Raw genomic sequence first — 19,040 nt, forward strand, 5'->3', positions numbered from 1 at the left:
TGTATTGTAAGTGCATGCCTCCATGCCCAGTTTTTTTCACTTGGGTTCTGGGATTGAACTCAGGTCCTTCTTCTTCCAAGACAAACAGCTCACCAACTTAGCCAGCTCTGTAGCTTCCATATTTTAAAATGTGTTTTTATCATGTCTGTCTTCTACTTTTAAAAGAAGACCAAGAGAAACTGGCCGCCGAGTAGTCTGCTGGGTTTTGTTGTTCTAGCATCATGTCCTTCACTCCTCTGGTGCACCATTTTCTCTTGTGCTTGATCTAATCTTGTATGGTTTTGTTCATCACTCCTGGGGCAGTGAGCTATATCATACATACATCCATGTAGCCTGGTGTGCAGCAGGCTAGACCATCGAGGCCTATGTTACTAAGTTGGTGAACTCTAATGTTTGAGGTGACAGAATAGCTAGGAGCTCATCTCTGGGGACATTAAACCGGGCTCTTTGTCCTCTCCCAGAATTCTTGGGAGGAAAACCCAAGTTTGGGAATTGTAAGAAGTGTTTGAGTGATGTCTTCTTTAATAAAGGTTGAAACACATCTAAAAAGGCAAAGCTGTGTCTGCAGAACAAGTTCTCTCTTCTGAAGTGATGTCTCAGAGGTGTCGAGCCAGAGAGACTAATGCTGGTTTTGTTTGTTCTTCTTGCCTTTTAAAAACAGGTTTTAAGGCACTAAACAGGCTAGACTTTTGATTGTTGCTTCCACTGACCTGAACACACTTTTCTGGAGAAAGTCGGCTACCATCAGTCATTGGTGCTCGCCCCTCGCTGTTTGAAAACTTCCTCAGATTACTTGTGCTTTACAGAAATTATCTGCTCAGCAGCCATGCATCATTTATAACAATCTCTGGCAAAACCTCAGAAAAAGATACGCTCTTGTCTCATCGGGCAGAGCGCAGTGAAAACACTCCCCGGGCTGCGGTGACTGCGACAGTGGGACAGCCTCGTGGAACTTGCTTCTCCGAGAGAGTATGACCCAGTTAGAAAGGAAGCAAGAGTCACAAGCCAAACACAGTCACCGGTGAAACCAGAGAGGGGCTCCTGCAGGATCTAGGGAAGCAGCTGGATTCGGGCTTCTCCGCAGGACAGCAGATCTCTCCCGGCTGTCCAGCTGTCCATCGTGGGGAGAGGAAATGGCCCATGAAGTGGACCTGGAGTCCTTTAAGGAGATGGAACAGGAGGTCATTCTCGGGGTCCTATACCGAGATCAGGCTGTTCAAAGCATGGAGAAGGAAAGGGTCCGGTAAGCCGCGCTTCCACCTGTGGTGGTCCTATGGGGCTTGGCTTTTTCTGTCTGGAGTCATGGCTTCTTGGCTTACTTGTGACTGCTAACTCAGGGTCCCAATGAAGGTGTGGGGGTTGGGGATTATTTTTGCAACAGACCTAAATCAATTTCACAATTCTTTGGAAAGAACGCCTTTGTTCTTTGTGAGCTCCCCCACTTTGTGAGAGTAACTAGAGGAACACCAACAGGCTTCTGGCAGTGCCCCCACCAAGGGAGAACCTCCATTTAAGAGCCCCCACCCCTTGTTTTCAGGGGTACCTGGAGGGGCAAAGGAGGAGGGTCAGAAACAGAAAACCAGTGGAATCCATTTCTGTCTTTTCTCTTTGTTCACGTTCGAGCAGCAGCTGGCTTGGAAGAAGGAAGGGTGAACCTGCTTAGCCTGTTCCCTAACCCTTTATCAACAGGACCTTCTTTCCTGGCCTGGCTGTTTGGTGTGAGGTTGCACTTACTGTGGGCTCTGGATGGCAGAACTGCCCATTGTTAGCTGGGAGGTTCCCTCTGTAAATATTCGGCTTGTTTTTCAATGTTCATGGGCACATCTGAAATTTCAGTACCTAGGAGGTAGAAACAGGAGGATTAGGGTTCAAGGTCAAGGCTTGGGAGATGGCTCAGCAATTAAGGACACTTTTTGATCTTGCAGAAAATCCTGCGTTCAATTCCCAGCATCCACATGGTGGCCCACAACCATCTGTAACTCCAGTTCCAGGGGGATCCAGTGTCCTCTCTGGCCTCTTCGGGAACCAGGGACTCATGTGGTGCACCTGTATGCATACGGACAAAGCACTCATACACATAAAATTAAAAGAAATCTAAATATCTTTTCATTTAAAAAGTTCAAGATCACTTTTAGCGATTAGGCATGTTTGAAGGTAAGCAGGTGAGCATGTGCCTAGCGTGTAAGAAGGCCTAGAGTCAATCCTAGCACCAAGGAGGGGGGGCACGCCAATGTTTTATAGGAGAGCTTTTTCAGAGTCATTGGAGAGATGACACAGCAGTTAAGAACACTGGCTGCTCCTCCAGAGGTCCAGGGTTTGGTTCCCAGCACCCACCCGATAGTTTACAATTGTCTGTAACTGCAGTCCCCCCGGAAACCTGATGCACTCTGCTGGCCTCCACAGGCACTGCGTGCACATGATGCTCTGACAAGCATGCAGGCAAAAACACCCATATGCATAAAAAAAAAAAAATACCACACATATAAAGTAAAATGTTAGAAGAGTGAGGGAAATTGTTTGATTAACCAGAGATACAAAGTTCTTTTTTCTGCTGGGCGTTGGTGGCACACACCTTTATTCCCAGCACTCGGGAGGCAGGGGCAGGTGGATCTCTGTGAGTTCGAGGCCAGCTTGGTCTCCAGAGTAAGTGCCAGGATAGGCTCCAAAGCTACACAGAGAAACCCTGTCTCAAAAAACCAAAAAAAAAAAAAAAGTTCTTTTTTCCAAATCTCCTTTATTTCTTTTATTTGTTTATTCATTTATTTATCTATCTGTCTGAGACAAGATCTTTCTCTATCACCCTGGCTGTCCTGGAACTCCCTGTGTGGACCAGGCTGACTTTGAACTCACAGAGATCTGCCTGCCTCTGTGTCCCTGTGTTCCAAACGCTGGGATTGAGGGGGTATGTTGCCACACCTGGTCCCTACTTTATTTCAAAAGTCCTTAAATATACTTGTAAACGCTAATTCACTGAAATAATAGTAGGCCGAGAAAATGATTAAAATCTCTTTGGTGTTTGGAATAGTAACAGAGTCGTGGATACTGGTGAGAAAGGTTGAACGGAGTATAAACTGTTTCTGAAACAGGCTTGTAATCTTTTTGCCACAGCCACCCTGGGAGACAGGCATTGTTTCACAGAAAACCCTGAGCCTAGGCAGGTGAGGTTAAGAGGCCAACTCCTACAGCCTTGTCAGATCCCAAAGCCCTTTGCCTTATATGGTGGGTCTGTGGTCAGCTGTGTAGCATTGTATCTTTGTTAGTTTTATTTATGTTGCTGTGATAAACTGCCCTGACAAAAAGCAGTGTAGGGGAGGAAGAGGTTTATTTTATATTATAATTCAGGTTACCACCCATTTTTGTGGGGGAAGGCCAGGTAGGAGCTTCAAACAGCTGGTCACATCACATCCACAGCCAAGAGCAGAGAGAAACCAATGCATATATGTGTGCTTGCTTGCCCAGTTTCATTTCTCCGTTCTCCTACAGTTTGCCCCTGCCTAGGGGATGGTGCTGCCCACAGTGGGCTGGTTCTTTCCTCATCAATTAAGTGAAGACAATCCCCCACAGACATGTCCACAGGCCAGCCCCATGTAGAAAATCCTTTTCAAGGCTCTCCCCAGGTGATTCAAGGCTATGCCATGTTGACAGTTAAAGCTAACCACTACACCACCCAATCATTGTTCAACTTGTTGGGTCACAGGAAACTGAAAACACACCTGCAGCATCTTCGGTGGAAAGGGGCAAAGAGCTCGAGTCAGGAGTACAAGGAAAAGTGCTGTGCACGCTGCCAGCGGGTTCTAGGTGTGCTGCTGAACCGCGGGGCCGTGTGCCAGGGCTGCAGCCACCGTGTGTGCTCTGAGTGCCGTGTATTCCTGCGGAGGACACACACATGGAAGTGCACAGTGTGCTTTGAGGACAGGTAAGGATCACGGTTAGGGTGTGTGTGTGTGTGTGTGTGTGTGTGTGTGTGTGTGTGTGTGTGTATGCATTCATGTGTGAGTGTGAGTGTGCATTCATGTGAGTGTGTGTGTGAGTGTGTGTGTGTACAAGCACACAAATGAATATTCTGTTCCTTCTCTGACACAGGACTCAGGGAGGCTTCAAAGCCATCCTGGCTTCAAACTCACGATGTATACTCATCACACCTCAGTCATCAATAGATACTTCTCAAAAGCCATCACACCAAATCTGATCCATAGATGTCCCCAGAGCTACTTTTCTCTGCTTGGGAGGGAGACATCTTAATTTAAAAATGGTTTTTATTTCCAGGTAATGGTAGCACACACCTTTAATACATCCTAGCACTCAGGAAGCAGAGGGACGCTTTTTGTTGTTGTTTGTTTTGTTTCTTTTGAGACGGGATCTCACTGTGTATCTCTGAAGGTCTGCAAATTGATACAAGACCAGGCCCGCCTCAAATTTACAGAGTTCTGTCTCCTGAGTGCTGGGATTAAAGCTGTGCCATCACACCCAGCCATAAAACATTTTTATGTATGAATGTTTGGTGACTGATGATAGACAGACCCAGGATTTTTGATTTATCTGGGTTTCTTGACTAGTGAGTGCCTTAGCCTTTGTCTTTTTAAAGATGGGGTCCCATGAAACCCAGGTTGGCTTTAAACTCAATATGTGTAACTGAGGCTGATCTTGAACTCCTGATCCTTCAGCCTCTACCAAGTGCTGAGATTACAGGACCAAAGTACATCCAGCCCGGTGCCTCTGTTTTCTTGGACCTTATCCCTTTCAGGAAAAGTGGCAGGGATGTGGTCAGGGTCCTAAGCCTATTTCTGGAAGAATGTTTTGAAGGAGGGAAGTGGTGTTTTTGAACAAGTCATTTTGAAAATTAGCATATTTGACCTGCAGTCCCACTGTCCCAAGAGCAGGTCATCCATATCCTGAGATATGGAGGGGCACACCCACTTAAAGGAAGAACAAACACAGAGAATACCACAGAACTTACAGGAAGAGAGAAGTGTGAGGCAGATACAAATCTGTGAGTGAGTGGTCAGAGGCTCTGGTCTGAAGCAACTTGTAGTATCACTAGCGTATTGGAGAATCCTAGAACAGATCATGGGAGATTCGAACACAGAGCAGCATAAAGCAGGCTTCCCTTCCTATGTCAGAAGGGCTGTCTGCCTGGCCACCCTGACATTAATGCTGGATTTCCTGTTTCTCTGCAAGGCCCTATGCATGTCAGTCACCCAGCAATACAGAAGTGGCTCCGACCTCTCTGCTTTGAACTGGTGGCTTCTTTCAGTCACAGCACCATATCTCCCTGTCCTGGATTGGCTGCTATCCTTTCTTGGGCTTGCTGGAGTCAGTGTCCATCAGGAATTTCTCATTTCAAGAGAAAAACCCTAAGCAGAACTGTGCCCTGTCCTGGCCACACAGTGTGGAGGTGGGCCAGGCAAAAAAGGGAATTGATTCCGAGCCATCTCCAGACAGGTCCAAGGGCTTTCTTCCCCACTCAGTCAGCCACCTGGCTTTGATGTCTACAGTCAACCCTGATAAAGGAAATAAATGAACCCTTAGCAATTTTCCCCTTCTAATAGTTACCTGCAAACGAAAACTCAAAATAGAGGGCCTGGGCTGGGGCAGTCTCCTAGGGAGGTAACTATGTTGAAATCTCGGCCCTACCCGGCATCGCGCCCAGTACTGCAACGTGACCTACTAAACACACAAAATGTCATTTCTATAACCCTCAGCTTCCTTATTTTGAAATAAGGATGTTTTTCAAAACACCTGTGATAATTGCGTCACTCCAGGTGGATTCGTGAAGGAAGCCGTGTTAGAAGAAAGCTAATTTACAGTAACTCAGGCTTTCTCTCATTTCATCCTGTCCAGTTCTTCACACTCCTCACTCCTGTCTCCAGCTTTGTCCTGAGGAGGCCACCATCTAGTTTTTGGTCTGCAACAATGGTGAGGTCTTGCCCAGCTTCACTACTCTGCTCTTGCTGTGTCCCCTAGTGGGACCTGGGGAAGGGTCTTGAGTCCATTCATGTTTCTTCCCCCTGGTTTTTCCCCCAGTAAAAATAAAATAAATAAGAACTGGGTGAGGAAAGTAGATTTTTAAAATCAAGAAAGAGGTAGACTTGGGGGTACCAGTTAAAAGTCCACAAAGAAGGGTCAGGAGCAGTGGATTTCTGTGAGTTTCAGGACAGACAGGAGGACTCTACACATAGAGACCCTCTTTATAAAGGATGGCATACAACTTAGATTCCTGCCAAGCAAAAGGCCTGTGAAGTGTGCTGGCTGGGGGAGCCCAGGAGACATTTGGCAGACAGCGTCTTCTTCAGGCAAATTTTCTCTTAGAGACCTGCTCTTGCCAAGAGTCCTGGCGCTCAGGTCAGGAGGAGACAAGGGACCCGACTGACTCTGTTGGCAGTGACCCTCCCCCAGACCATTGTAGCAGAAGAGTACTTTTAAGCCTCCCTTAAAGCTCAACCTGCCTTAAGGGTGGCTACTACTGCTGTCCATACTTCAGAGTGGATGCTGAAGCAGAGGACAGTGTGTCTGAAGATTATAGAATACTTTTGTGTGCACACATGTATGTCTAAGCAGGGGTATATGTGTGCCATGGTGCACGTGTAGAACTCCAGACACAATTTTAGTGGTTGGTCCTCGCCTCCCACCTTTTTATTATTTTAAAGATTGATTTTTAACTGTGTGTGTCTGGGGTGGAGTATGTGCATATGCATGTTGACACCCTCAGAGGCCAGGCACTTCAAATCCTTGGGCGCTGGAATTACAGACAGTTGTGAGCTGCCTGAAATGAATGCTGGGAACTGAACTCAGGTCCTCTATGAGAGCAGGATGCACTCCTAACTGCTGAGCCATCTTTCCAGCCCTGTCTTCCACCCTTCCACCTTGTCTGAGACAGGATCTCCTGTGCATGCCAGGGTAGCTAGCCTTGGAGCTCCCGAGAATTCCACCTCCTCCCATCTTGCCATAGGATTGTGGCAATCATTGGCTCATGCCACCATATCTAACTTTACATGGGTCCTGGAGATCCAAACTCAGATCTTGATGCTTGTGAAGCAAACACTGACCGGACCCACTGAGCTCAGCACTAGACAACTCTCTTGGTGCTAATAAAGAGAACACATTTGGTTTCTCTGTATAGCTTTGGAGCCTATCCTGGCACTCACTCTGGAGACCAGACTGGCCTCGAACTCACAGAGATCCAACTGCCTCTGCCTCCTGAGTGCTGGGATTAAAGGTGTATCTACCAACACCCAGCAAGAGAACACATTTTTGAGACAGGGCCCTAGTAGGTAGCTCAGGCTGGCCTCAGACCCACAGTCCTCCTGTCTCCGCCTCTTGAGTGGTAAGATTGGGAGGCCCCTGCCAGCATGCCCAGAAAGAGAATTCTCTCACACAGTTGTATGTGTCACTGTTGTTGAAGGGCAGGCTCATCTTGTGGTCAGCACTTGATTGCAGTTCTTGCCTTTAAAACCCTTTTGGGAATTAGTGAGCTTTCTATTTTATTATGTCTTTGCTTTGTACTCTCTGCTGTCATCCGTTTAGTTCAGCTGGAGCCTATCACCATACAGGAGGCACTTTGGGTGGTAATCAGGTCAAGCGCTGTCTTGGTAAGCACTCAAGGTCACAGAGTGGCTGGAGTTGAGAGGTTGGGCAGGTGGGTGGGGGTGGTTTTTTCTGTATATTATTCTGTACATTCATAAGGATTTCCATAATAACTTATACATGTCCACAAGACAGACTACAGTGTATTCCCAAACCCGCAGACACCATCAGCAATGTGCTGGTTTCAGATAACTCAGCTATGTCCTGGTCCACTGATGCAGCCATTTCAGTGTTGTCATGAATGAGCGTCTTTATTTTCACAAAAAGAGGGATGCCCTGGGGTTCCTGCCCAGTCATAAAACCGGCCTTAGGCTGCTGTGTCTGAAATCCCTCCTATGCTGAGGTGCTTGGGTGATGGTCTGGTTAGATTCTGGAATTTCTTTTTGATTCAAATGCATACTGAGTAGTTTTCAGAAACCAACAGTGTGCCCCTTTCCTAAGAAAGCAGTTGGGTCTGCCCATTCCCCGTAACTGCCTGCTCTCCACACAGTTACCCCACAAGACTGCATTTCCCAAGTCAGTGGATTTGAGTGTGCCTTCCAGGGGCTTTCCCACATTCATGGTGACCTCACTGGGTTTCTAATCCTGGGTCTTGCCCTTTTAATCAAGAAATTCAATAAATGCCTCCTTGTCTTTTGGAATGTAACATTGCAGAGACATCTGAAGGTGTTTTATCACACGTTCTTTATGCCCTCGAGATGCCCCTGTCCTAGTTAGGGTTTCTGTTACTGTGAAGAGACACCATGACCACAGCAACTCTTTCTTTTTCTTTTTTTTTTTTAAAAAAAAAACGAATTCATTTTTTACATAGTGTTTTTACATTGGTGTTGTACCTGCATGCATGTCTGCGTGAGGGTGTTGGGTCCCGTGGAACTGGAGTTACAGACTGTTGTGAGCCAGCATGTGTGTGCTGGGAATTGAACCCTGGTTCTCTGGAAGAGCAGTCAGTGCTCTTAACCACTGAACCATCTCTCCAGCCCCCCACAGCAACTCTTGTAATGGAAAACATTTAATTGGGGTAGCTTACAGTTTCAGAGGTTCAGTCCATTATCACCATGCTACAAGGTGGCAGACATGGTGCTAAATAAGGAGCTGAGAGTTCTACATCTTGACCTGCAGGCAACAGGAAGTAGTCTGAGTCAGTGGGCATGGCTTGAGCATATATGAGACCCAAACCCCACCTCCACAGTGACACACTTCCTCCAACAAGGCCACACCTCCTAATAGTGCCTCTTCCCAAGAGCTTATGGGGCAATTACATTTAAACTCCCACAGCCCCCCTTTCTAGTTCTTATAGTTAAAATGTTTCTGGGAATGGGGGACTCTCCACTTGATCTTTATGGACCAAACAACAAACATACTTTTCAATTTTTGATTTTCAGCCTCTTGAATTCTCCCATTTCTAAGCCAACATTTCCTCTTCGATTTGATTTTTCTGTTGTGCTTTTATCCCCCTCTTTCTTTCTTGTCTTTTACTTAGAGGGGATTGAACTTAGAGCCCTGTAGACACCAGGCCACTAAGCTACAACCCAGCCTGGAGAATAACTGTTAGTAAGCAGCTTGGCCACACTCTCTGCTGCCTTCTCTCTTCCGCATTTCCATCTGTTTCTTCTGTGTTCTGAGAAAGCAGCTGAGCTAACCTCAGTCAGGACTTAGCTGATTTGGTTCTGCCTTGTGTGTGTGTGTGTGTGTGTGTGTGTGTGTGTGTGTGTGTGTGTGTGTGTGTGTGTGTGGTTTTGGCTGGTTTTTTTTTTTTTTTTTTTCAGACAGGGTTTCTTTGTATATCCCTGGCTGTTCTGGAACTCACTCTGTAGACCAGACTGGCTTTGAACTCAGAGATCTGCCTGCCTCTACCTCCTGAGTGCAGGGATTGAAGTAATTTGACACCACTGCCTGCTGGTTGTGCCTTTTATTGGGCATCAACAGGGTTTGGCCCTGATTAATGCCCTAATCCCCTCCACTCCACTCTGTCTCCTGCTCTTGCCCTGTGTCTCCTCACTCCAGCCTGATTTCCTGCTGTGGTTGAGGTTCTTTTGCAGAGGCAACAGCCATGTTTTTAAAAGCTGCTTCCTGCTAGTACTTTCTGGTTGCCATGGTGACGCTTGCTCTGCCTGGCCATTCCCCTGGTTTTGCAGGCTCCATGGATATTGCCTGTGGCATTTTGCCAGCTGCTCTTTGCTGTCTCTTCAAACCTCTGGGTTGGGACTGTGCCAAGAGCGAATGCTTCTTCCCTGGTGCTCAGTCCTTTTGGCAACATGAAACCGCCCTTGAAGGCTATAGCCCTTATCCATGCCGGATCCCACCTCATCCCTTTCTTCTCAGGGAGCTCCCTGGAGAGGTCGAAATATTCATTTATTCACCAGTACACTGTGCTGGGACCTGTGAGTGTGTCTGGGTGTGATGGAAAGAGGGCCTTGGGTTAAGGAAGGGACATGGTGAATGTTTTGCAAGAAGGGTTGATAACAGCGTGATAAAATCATTGCTTTATCTTCATTAAGAGTCTCTACTCTTCTCACAGTTGCCTAGGATTTAATCACAAACATCTGCCTGTTTTCCTGTACCAGCGATGAAAGCAGATCAGCTGGGCTTGTGGACAGACAAAACAAACCCACACTATTTGCTTCGCCACTGCAAAGCTTAGCTGCAGGGTTGTTTGAAGGAAAGTTTTTTAATTGGGTGAGAGCACAAAACACTCTTAAAAGTTAGAGGCCGCACTGGCCCATGCAGGAAACCTGTGGCTCTGTTACACAGCAGGCCATTGCTGTGTTCGGAGTATTTGCCTCCCAAGCATCTGGCAAGCCACTGGGGTATTTTGGGGGTGCTCTTCAGGCTTCTTTGCCATCAGGGCCCTAGAGAGCAGACTACATGGCATCAGGCATTCAAAGAATTGTGAAGACACAGATGCCCCCATCTTCAACCTCTTGTCGGTTGATTGGTGAAAATACCTTCAGCGTCTGGGGGACATCATGTCCACTTTCTCAGCACATAAAGCACAAATGTAACTGCATCCCCACCTGCAGATGTAGCAGTTTGGTACAAAGCGAAGATGTGTCCCCACATGCCTCTTTAATTCTCTGCTTGCTCCTACCAGTGAGGTCAAAACAGCTTTTTGCTGGGCTCCTCTGGCCTCATCATTAGCAAACATCTGTGCTTGAATTTGCAAAGCACCTTCAACGGTTACTTCTCTTTTGCTAATTCGGCATTAGCAGGGTTGAGGACCATAAAGTGGTACTTTTAGAAGCAGAATGAGCACCAGGTTTCCAATGTTTATAATTCCAGCCTCCCTGCCTTCCTGGAGTGTTCAACCCATAGCTCTCAGGTTGCAAGAGTTTATTTTAAGTGACACCTGGACACAACCTTGTCATCTACAAGGTTAGTTTTTGTCATCCAGACACAAACTGAAAGTCACCTTGGAAGAGGGAACATTACTTGAATAATTGCACCCATTGGATTTACCTGTGGGCAAGTCTGTGGGGCATTTTCTTGATTGATGATTGATATGGGCGGGCCAAGCCCATCGTGGGTGGTGCCATCCCTGGGCAGGTGGTCCTGCTTTGTCTAAGAAAGCAGGCTGAGCAAACCATCGAGAGAAAGCAAGCCAGTCAGTAGCGTTTTCCTGTGGTTTCTGCTTCAGTTCCTGCCTGAGTTCTTGCTCTGGCTTTCCCTTGGTGATGGGCTGGAAGCCGAACAAACCTTCAGGTCAGTGTTTTATCACAGCACAGAGGACAAACCAGGATGGTATGTTTGAGCATTGCACAAGTTATAAAAGAAAATCACACACAGACGCACACACACACCACTCAATGTTTTTAATGTTTACAATTTTGTGTTGGGGCCACATTCAAAGCTGGCCTTGGGTTGGGTAGGAGCATGTGGGCCAAGACGATTCTTCTTCATTCAACTGATCCAGAGAAGCCGAAAGGTTGGATTCCATGGCCCACATAGAGAGAGGTCAGGGCAGGCCCAGTGGCTACCAATTACCTGTAACTCCAGTTCCAAGGGATCTGGCACTTTGTTCTGGCCTCCGAAGACACCAGGAATGCACTTGGTGCACAGACATAATGCAGGCAAAGTACCCGTACAAAAATAGTACTATTGTTTTAATACGTAAATATTATATTTATTTATTTATATAAGGTGTTATGAGGTCTTATAATGGCTCACTCCTTCAATCTCAACACTTGAGAAGCTAAGGCAGGAGAGGTGCTATGAGTGTGAGGGTGGGCTGGGCAGTGAGTTCTAGGTCAGCTCGAGCTAGAGTGAGGCCTGCTCTCAACGAGATAATTCTGCTTGCTTTTCAGAGTTGTGAAAATCAAAACTGGAGAATGGTTCTTCGAGGAGCGCGCCAGGAAATTCCCAACTGAAGGTAAATGCTCTTAAAACTTAACTCCCTTAAAACAAGTGTCTCTAGTTTTCAAATATTTTGGCACTGAGGTTTTTTTTTTTCTTTCTTTCAACTAAAACAAACAAAAACCACCTCCTGGTACATGAAATGACAATGTTTTTAGTGACGGGTCTGGCTGGCTTTTAAAAACTTGTGTACCGGGAACCGAGGCGGCAGCTTAGTGTATCTTAAGCAGTCACCCCTAAGCAGTGGCAGGCAGTGGGGTTTGCAAGGTGGGGACAAGCTCAGTACCTAACGCCCGGTTACTTCGGCTTACTTATTTTGGTGAGGGCTAACAGCCATCTAAGGGTAACTTGTAAAGGGGTTGTAAGGACTAACTATGCGACTCAGGTCAAGTAGGCTCGCCTGGCTCCAGGGTGTCATTCTATTTGGGATCTTTCCTCTTCCGGAGGGTTAGTTTTAGCATGAGTGACTCCGTTTTTGTTTGATCTGGCCTTTTGGGACCTACCTAGTACAGGACCTCAGACAACAGCAGCAACCTCCCAGGACTTGAGAGTACGGTTTAGGCCCTGACACCTGACCTTCCCCTCCCTCCTATGTGAGCATGCCTGTTCCTGAACACAGCCGATTGGTTACCTTTGCCAGCGGTCCCGCCCTGTCTGTCCCACTTCCTCCTCTGCTTTGCCAGACTTCCTGCTTCCGGAGCTGTTTTTCCGGGAGTCCGCTGTGTGCAAGGTTTTCTGTGATAGTTACAAGGCACTTTTGTGCCGCGTCTCTATACGAGTAGAAACTACTTTTATAATCATTTAAAAATCGTTTTGAAATCTGCTCATCCAGTATTTTGTTCGTGATCCTTAATTAGAAATAACTTCGATCAGGGCTCAGTTGATCAAGCAGATTTGGACCTGCGCTCCACCCCCAGAACCCACCTTAGAAAAGGCCGGGCCTGGTGGTCCAAGCTAATCATTGTGGATGCAGAGACAGGCAGATCCTGAGGGCTTGCATGGCAGCCAGCCTACCCTGCTGCGCAAGTTCCCAGCCAGTGAGAGTCACTGTATCAAATAAACAAGGCGGGGGCACCCCAGAGAGCCAACAGCAGCCGGTCGGGTGTGTGCAGTGTTAATTAGCAGGTCTCTCACTCAAACGAGAGAGGAGGACCAACGCCAGAAGTGGTCCTCCACCTCCACAGGCAACTCTCAGCGGCATGTGCGTGGCTCCCACACACATAGACGCATCCACACACCAAAGATAATAAAGCTAAATGCAGGTTAAATGAGTACATTTGAAAGATCTAGGGCTGGGGCTGTGTTAGTGCCAGGCTCACATGAGTGAGATCCAAGTACTGGGGGGTGGGCCAACATTTTGTTACTTTTCTCTTGCTGTGATAAAACACTCACACCAAAGCTAAGGCAACTTAGACGAAGGGGTTTGGCCAGGTGGTGGTGGTGCACGCCTTTAAACCCAGCACTGGGGAGGCAGAGGCTGGCGGATCTCTGAGTTAGAGGCCAGCCTGGTCTATAGAGTGAGTAACAGGACAGCCAGGGCTACACAGAGAAACCCTGTCTCGGAGAGAGGGAAGAAAAAAGAAAAAACAGGTTTATTTTGGTATATAGTTCCGGGTGGATAGAGGCCATCCTGGCAGGGATGGCACGGCACGGCACTGCATGGCATGGTTGGCGACAGGAGCAGTATGCTGACTTATCCCATTGCATCCTCACACAGGAAGGGGGGAGAGAGAGAGAGAGAGAGAGAGAGAGAGAGAGAGAGAGAGAGAGGGAGGGAGAGGAGGGAGGGGGGGAGGGAGGGAGGGAGGGGGAGGGGAGGGAGGAGGGAGGGAGAGGAGGGAGGGAGGGAGGAGGGAGGAGAGAGAGGAGAGGAGAGAGAGAGAGAGAGAGAGAGAGAGAGAGAGAAGAGAGAGAGAGAGAGAGAGAGAACAGGAAGTGGGACCAGACTATAAACCCTCAATGCCCACACCCTTCCTCCACTAAGGCTCCACCTCCTTAAGGTTCCATAGCCTCCCCAAACTGCATCACCAGCCGGGGGACCAAGTATTCAAATACATGAGCCTGTGAGGGACATTTCTCCTTCAAACCACCACAGACACCGTCTGAAACGTACCAATGACTTTATACATCAACAGAGCTGCTACAATTTGTTCAACCTTTCCCCAACTGGCAGGCACGACACCGTTTTATTTGATTTTTTCCTCGGCAGATCACTGTGGTGAACATCTTGTACGGGGGCTTGGCATTTCTGTGTGATTCCCTTGGCTAGATTTCTCAAAAGGAGGGTGGCTGGTTGGATGCGGGAACACTTGAAAGGGTTATGCTGCTGCTTTGCCAACACACCTTCTAGGAAGGGCATTTCATTTGGTATGCTCAGCAGGATGGGCAGCTGCCTTCTCCCCATACTCTGGCCCTCTTGGAAGCATCGAATTCCATTTGCGCTTTTGTTTTGCCTGTAAGCACTATGTGTTCATTTAAAAATCGGAAAGTGAGGCTGACTGGAGCTAAGGCTTTATAGAGCACTGGCCTGGCCCGTGTGGGACCCTGGGTTCACTCCCATCAAAAGAAAGTGAGATCTAAGCAGGAGGAGATGGGGGGAAGGGAGAGTGGAGATGTTAAAAGCTGACCAGTTTCACCCAGGGAATACTCTTTTACACATTATTTCTGCCCACCCTCCCCCCAGGTGTGTTCATGTGCATATAGTCACATCTTTAAAACTATTTAGGGACCAGTAAGGTGGCTTTTGGGGGGAAGGATGCCCTGCTGCCAAGACTGACAACCTGAGTTCAATTCCACATGGTAGAAGAGAACCCAACTCGCACAAGTTGTCCTCTGACACCCTCCCCTACTGTATTAAAAGGTACTAAAGATTTTTAACTGTTTAGTTGAATCATAAAAGACATAGCTATAAAAATGACTGATGACAACTTTATGTGATGTTTGTGTAACTGGGAGCAATTTCATCTTTAATTTTATCCTGCTATTTCTCTGCACCGTACTTTGTAAAGGACATTTTCCAGACACTTAAGCATCGTGAACCATGTGATCTCTGATGACCTCACCTCATCCATCCTCAGAATGTCTCACCATTTATTCAGCCAAGTTATGATTGTGGGTAGGAAAGGCAGGGCTATTTGATGATGAAGGCAGAGCTATACCCACAAGTACCCATCTCAGGCTCAGGTGTTGTGAGTTTTCATTTTAGCATTGAAAACTAAGCCAAGCTTAATGTTGAGTTGCAATTCCAGGGATCACTACACCCTCAGCATCAGTTTCCTTTATATGTGTTTTACTTATTCCTCCCTTAATGGTTCTGTTAGATATGTGTCATTTAAGATAAATGATACCAAAATTTCCATGAAAGTAGACTAGATGGAAGTCATATTCAGTAAAGAGTAATAGAGATAGACTGTGGGAACATTTGCTCTGCCAATCTCCCAACTTTTAAAAAAGACCTTAAGAGCGCTGGCAGGATGGCTCAGGGGGAAGAGAGTTTGCTGCTTAATTATGAGGTTCTGGGGTCAGAATCTCAGCCAGTGTGATTGTATGTGTGCCAGTAGCCCCAGGACTGTGGTGGAGAATCACTAAGGCTCCCTGGCTACCAGTCTACTCCTAGAACTGATGTGGGTGCTGGGATCTGAACTCAGATCCTCTGCAAGAACAGCAAGTATTCTTAACTGCTGAGCCATCTCCCCAGCCCCTGCTCTTGTGATATTGTTGAGGTTTATCTGTTCTCATTGGAATCTTCCTGTGGGCGGCCAGGGCTTCACGGCTCTAAAGTGTCTTTAGGAATCTTCCCTGGCTGTCTTGGCATTGTTCCCTCTAGATCTGCTGTCTGCAAGATTTGGTGGTGTGTGCAGAGGCTTCTAATGTGGTTTCAGGGACCCTGGCTTCATAATTAGCTGAAAGTGTTTCCAGTTTGTAGCTCCCGGCTTTACACACTGAGGTTGCAATTCAGTGAGGCACTGGGGACATGTTAGATGGGGCGGGTGGGACTTGAACAGGGTTATGTTAGGCAAGTCGCCAGGGCATTCTTTATGAGTACTGTGGGCTCAAGAGCTGCTAGTAAAGTGGCTATGTTAACTATGATGGGCATTTTTTTACCCTGGCTGAAACTGGAAATCACCTTTACTCTTGGCGCCGCCTTTTGGCTCGTTGCTGGAAGTGCACTTTATGTTGGTGCCAGTGGTAGCTTTTTGTTTTATCCTACAAACTTGACGTTTTTATGCCTTAATGGTCATCAGTTTGTAGAACATCTGCTTAATGTGCACAAAGCTCAGGGTTTGATTCTCTGCGTCATATAAAACAAGGCACAGCCGTGTATGCTTGTCATCCTAGCACTTAGGCATCAGGGGCAGGAGCATCAGAAGGTCAAGGTTGACTTCAGATACAGAGTGAGTTTGAGGTGAGTTTGAGGCCAGTCTGGACTACCTGACGCCTTGACACGTGTGTGTGTGTGTGTTGTGTGTGTGTGTGTGTGTGTGTGTGTGTGTGTGTGTGTGTAATAGATGAAAGTCAGGCAATATGCACATCTGTGGTCCCAGCACTGAGGCTGACTATACAGTGAGATTCTGTCTCAAATGCATGAGCATACACACACACACACACACACACACACACACACACACACACACACACACACAAATCAGAAAGCAACATCAGTAGTTTTAACTCTTTTCAGTTAAAAGAGGGTAAATGTTATACGTAAACAATCTACTCAAACGCCCTCTACTGTTAAAACTGGAAATACAATGACTTAAGGAGGCTGGTCCTCTGCACCCCCTCTGCTAAATGTCTCTGGGACCTATTGTATCACAAACCAGGGTGAGTCTGCATGTTGTCACTATGGAGATGGGGAATCTTTATCCCCTTCTGTAGCAAGTGGTGTTTAATTTTTCAAACGACTTTTAAGGGTCTTAATCTTCTACTCAGGCAACTTAGTCCGTGCCCATCTGGTCACAGGATTTTGGAGACAGAATCAGACTGGTGTGGCCTGGAAGCACCTGGGCTCATGGAGGACCAGCAGTAGAGGGGCTGGGAATGTGGCTCCGTGGCAGAATGGTTGTCCGGCATGCACAAGGCCCTGGATTCTATCCCCTGGACAGAAAGGACAAAGGGCTGGTGAGAGATGGTTCAGCAACCAACTATGATGACCCGTGTTTGGTCTCCAGGCTCCACACAGAAAGGATTGACTCCCATATTTTGTCTCTCACACATGCACTAAACAAATAAAAACTTTAAAGAGATAGGTTCCATTAAGTATGTGTACAGCTCTGCTCAAGTGTCCTCTGCACTGCTCACCCATGAGAACCCACCAACCCCAATAATCAGACTCTACAGGGATGGGTTCTGTAAGGCTTGCTTACAGTTCATGTGAGTTCACACTCCTGCTAATTAGTATCTTTAGTGAAATCACATTTATTTTCCAGAAATAAAATGCTCTGTTTCTTTTTTAAGTTTAATTTAAATTTTACTTTATTTGCATTGGTGTTTTGCCTGCATGTATGTTTGTGTGAGGGTTTCAGATCTTGGAGTTACAGTTGTGAGCTGGGTGCTGGGAATTGAAGCCAGGTCCTCTGGAAGAGCAGTCAATGCTCTTAACCACTGGGCCATCTTTCTAGCCCTCTATTTCTTATATTAAAGGATGGGATCCTGTTTTTGATTGATTTTTTTCCTTGATATTCTCCTTAAGAGGAAAGCCCACAGACATGACACCACAGAGAGAATGGTGTACTCTAGAAGTGATGCTCCCAGCAGGCTGGGTGCTTGTCAGGTCCCTGAATTCTAGACTGGTCCAACCAAGCCAGGTAAAGCAGAGATAATCAAGTTGGATTTCATGATCAATAGATAGCATAAGGCCCTGACCTTTAAACTTTCTGCTTTTACCTAGTGTTTGTAGGTATCAATCTTCCCAAAGCAGATTTCTTGATTTTCTTTTCCATTAAAAAAATCAATTTAGTTTGTTCTTTTGCAATTTCACAGATGTATGTAATGCATTGTGATTACTCTTCCCCAGGACCTTTCCCACCTCCTTCCAAACTCTGTCCACAGCCAAAAGCAACTTAGGTGGGGAAGGGTTCATTAGGCTCAAATTTCTAGGTCCCAGTCCGTCACTGAGGAGAAGTCAAGGCAGGCTCTCAAGCATCTGGGCCACATCACATCCTCAGGCAAGAGCAGAGAGAAATGAATTTGTTCTTGCTTGCTTGTATCGTACACCTAGCTGGCTTTCTTCAGGTTGATACAATCTGGGGCGCCAAACTAGGGAACCGTGCTGCCCTGGATGGGCTGGGTTTTCCTATATCGGTTAATAGCCAAGACAGTCCCCAGAGACATGTTCAGAGGCCATCCTGATCTAGTCAGTTCCACAGCTGAAACTCTTCCCAGGTGACTCTAGACTGTGCCCAGCCGACAGTTCAGGCTAACAGCACACAACAGTCATATCGCTGAGAATAAACCATTACTAAGATATGAACATGAGGTACAGACAAGGTCCATTTCAGTTGAGAGAGGTTTAGAGAGAATATAAAATGTGGGTTATGCAGTGTATCTGTTTGGAGACCTTACCTGACCAAGACCAAGTACACAGGATGGTAGTGGCAGCAGGTGACCCTGGAGAGGAAGGTGGTGACTAAATCACAAAGGGTCTCTAGACTGGCTTCTTAGGACACCACAGTAAAATGCCAAAGCCTTTGTTACTTCCATAGCTCCAAGTAGTGGAGAGTTACTGTTAGATATCTTAGAGGCTGGAACCCCAAGACCAAGGTGACTATGCTTCCCCATGTTCGTCGAGCCTCTAGTGGGTCTCAGCAGCTCTGGCATGTCCTTGACTTTTAGAAGCTTCACCCCAGCCCTGCCTTCATTGCCACAAACCCATCTCCACATAAACTTCCCTCTGAGTAGGTACCGCTTGGGTTCAAATTTCCCTTCTTTTAAGAATAGAGCCCTACCAGTTGAGGACTGTAATGGCTTCATCTTTGGTTTTATCTGCCACCTGCGGCCCTGTTTCCCCGTGTTCTGTTCATATGGTGGGAACAGAGTGGGTTTGATGGAAAGTGTCTCAGAATGCAGGGAACTCCTAGCTCTCAAGACAAGTACCTACCTGGGAA

At 46.9% G+C, this 19,040-nt stretch overlaps 1 protein-coding gene across 2 annotated transcripts in view; it reads left to right on the forward strand.

The window, feature by feature from the left end:
- Positions 1-667: 667 nt before the first annotated feature.
- Positions 668-19,040, forward strand: part of Sytl3 (synaptotagmin like 3) — a 51,584-nt gene continuing 33,211 nt past the window's right edge. For both annotated transcript variants that reach the window (XM_035440436.1, XM_035440437.1), the window contains exons 1-3: positions 668-1,243; positions 3,698-3,916; positions 11,886-11,950. In XM_035440436.1, coding sequence (XP_035296327.1) covers positions 1,134-1,243; positions 3,698-3,916; positions 11,886-11,950 — 394 coding nt within the window. In that variant the 5' untranslated portion in view covers positions 668-1,133. The remainder of the gene's footprint in view (positions 1,244-3,697; positions 3,917-11,885; positions 11,951-19,040) is intronic.

Source organism: Cricetulus griseus, chromosome 2 (genome assembly GCF_003668045.3).
Source record: "Cricetulus griseus strain 17A/GY chromosome 2, alternate assembly CriGri-PICRH-1.0, whole genome shotgun sequence".
NCBI lineage: Eukaryota > Metazoa > Chordata > Mammalia > Rodentia > Cricetidae > Cricetulus > Cricetulus griseus.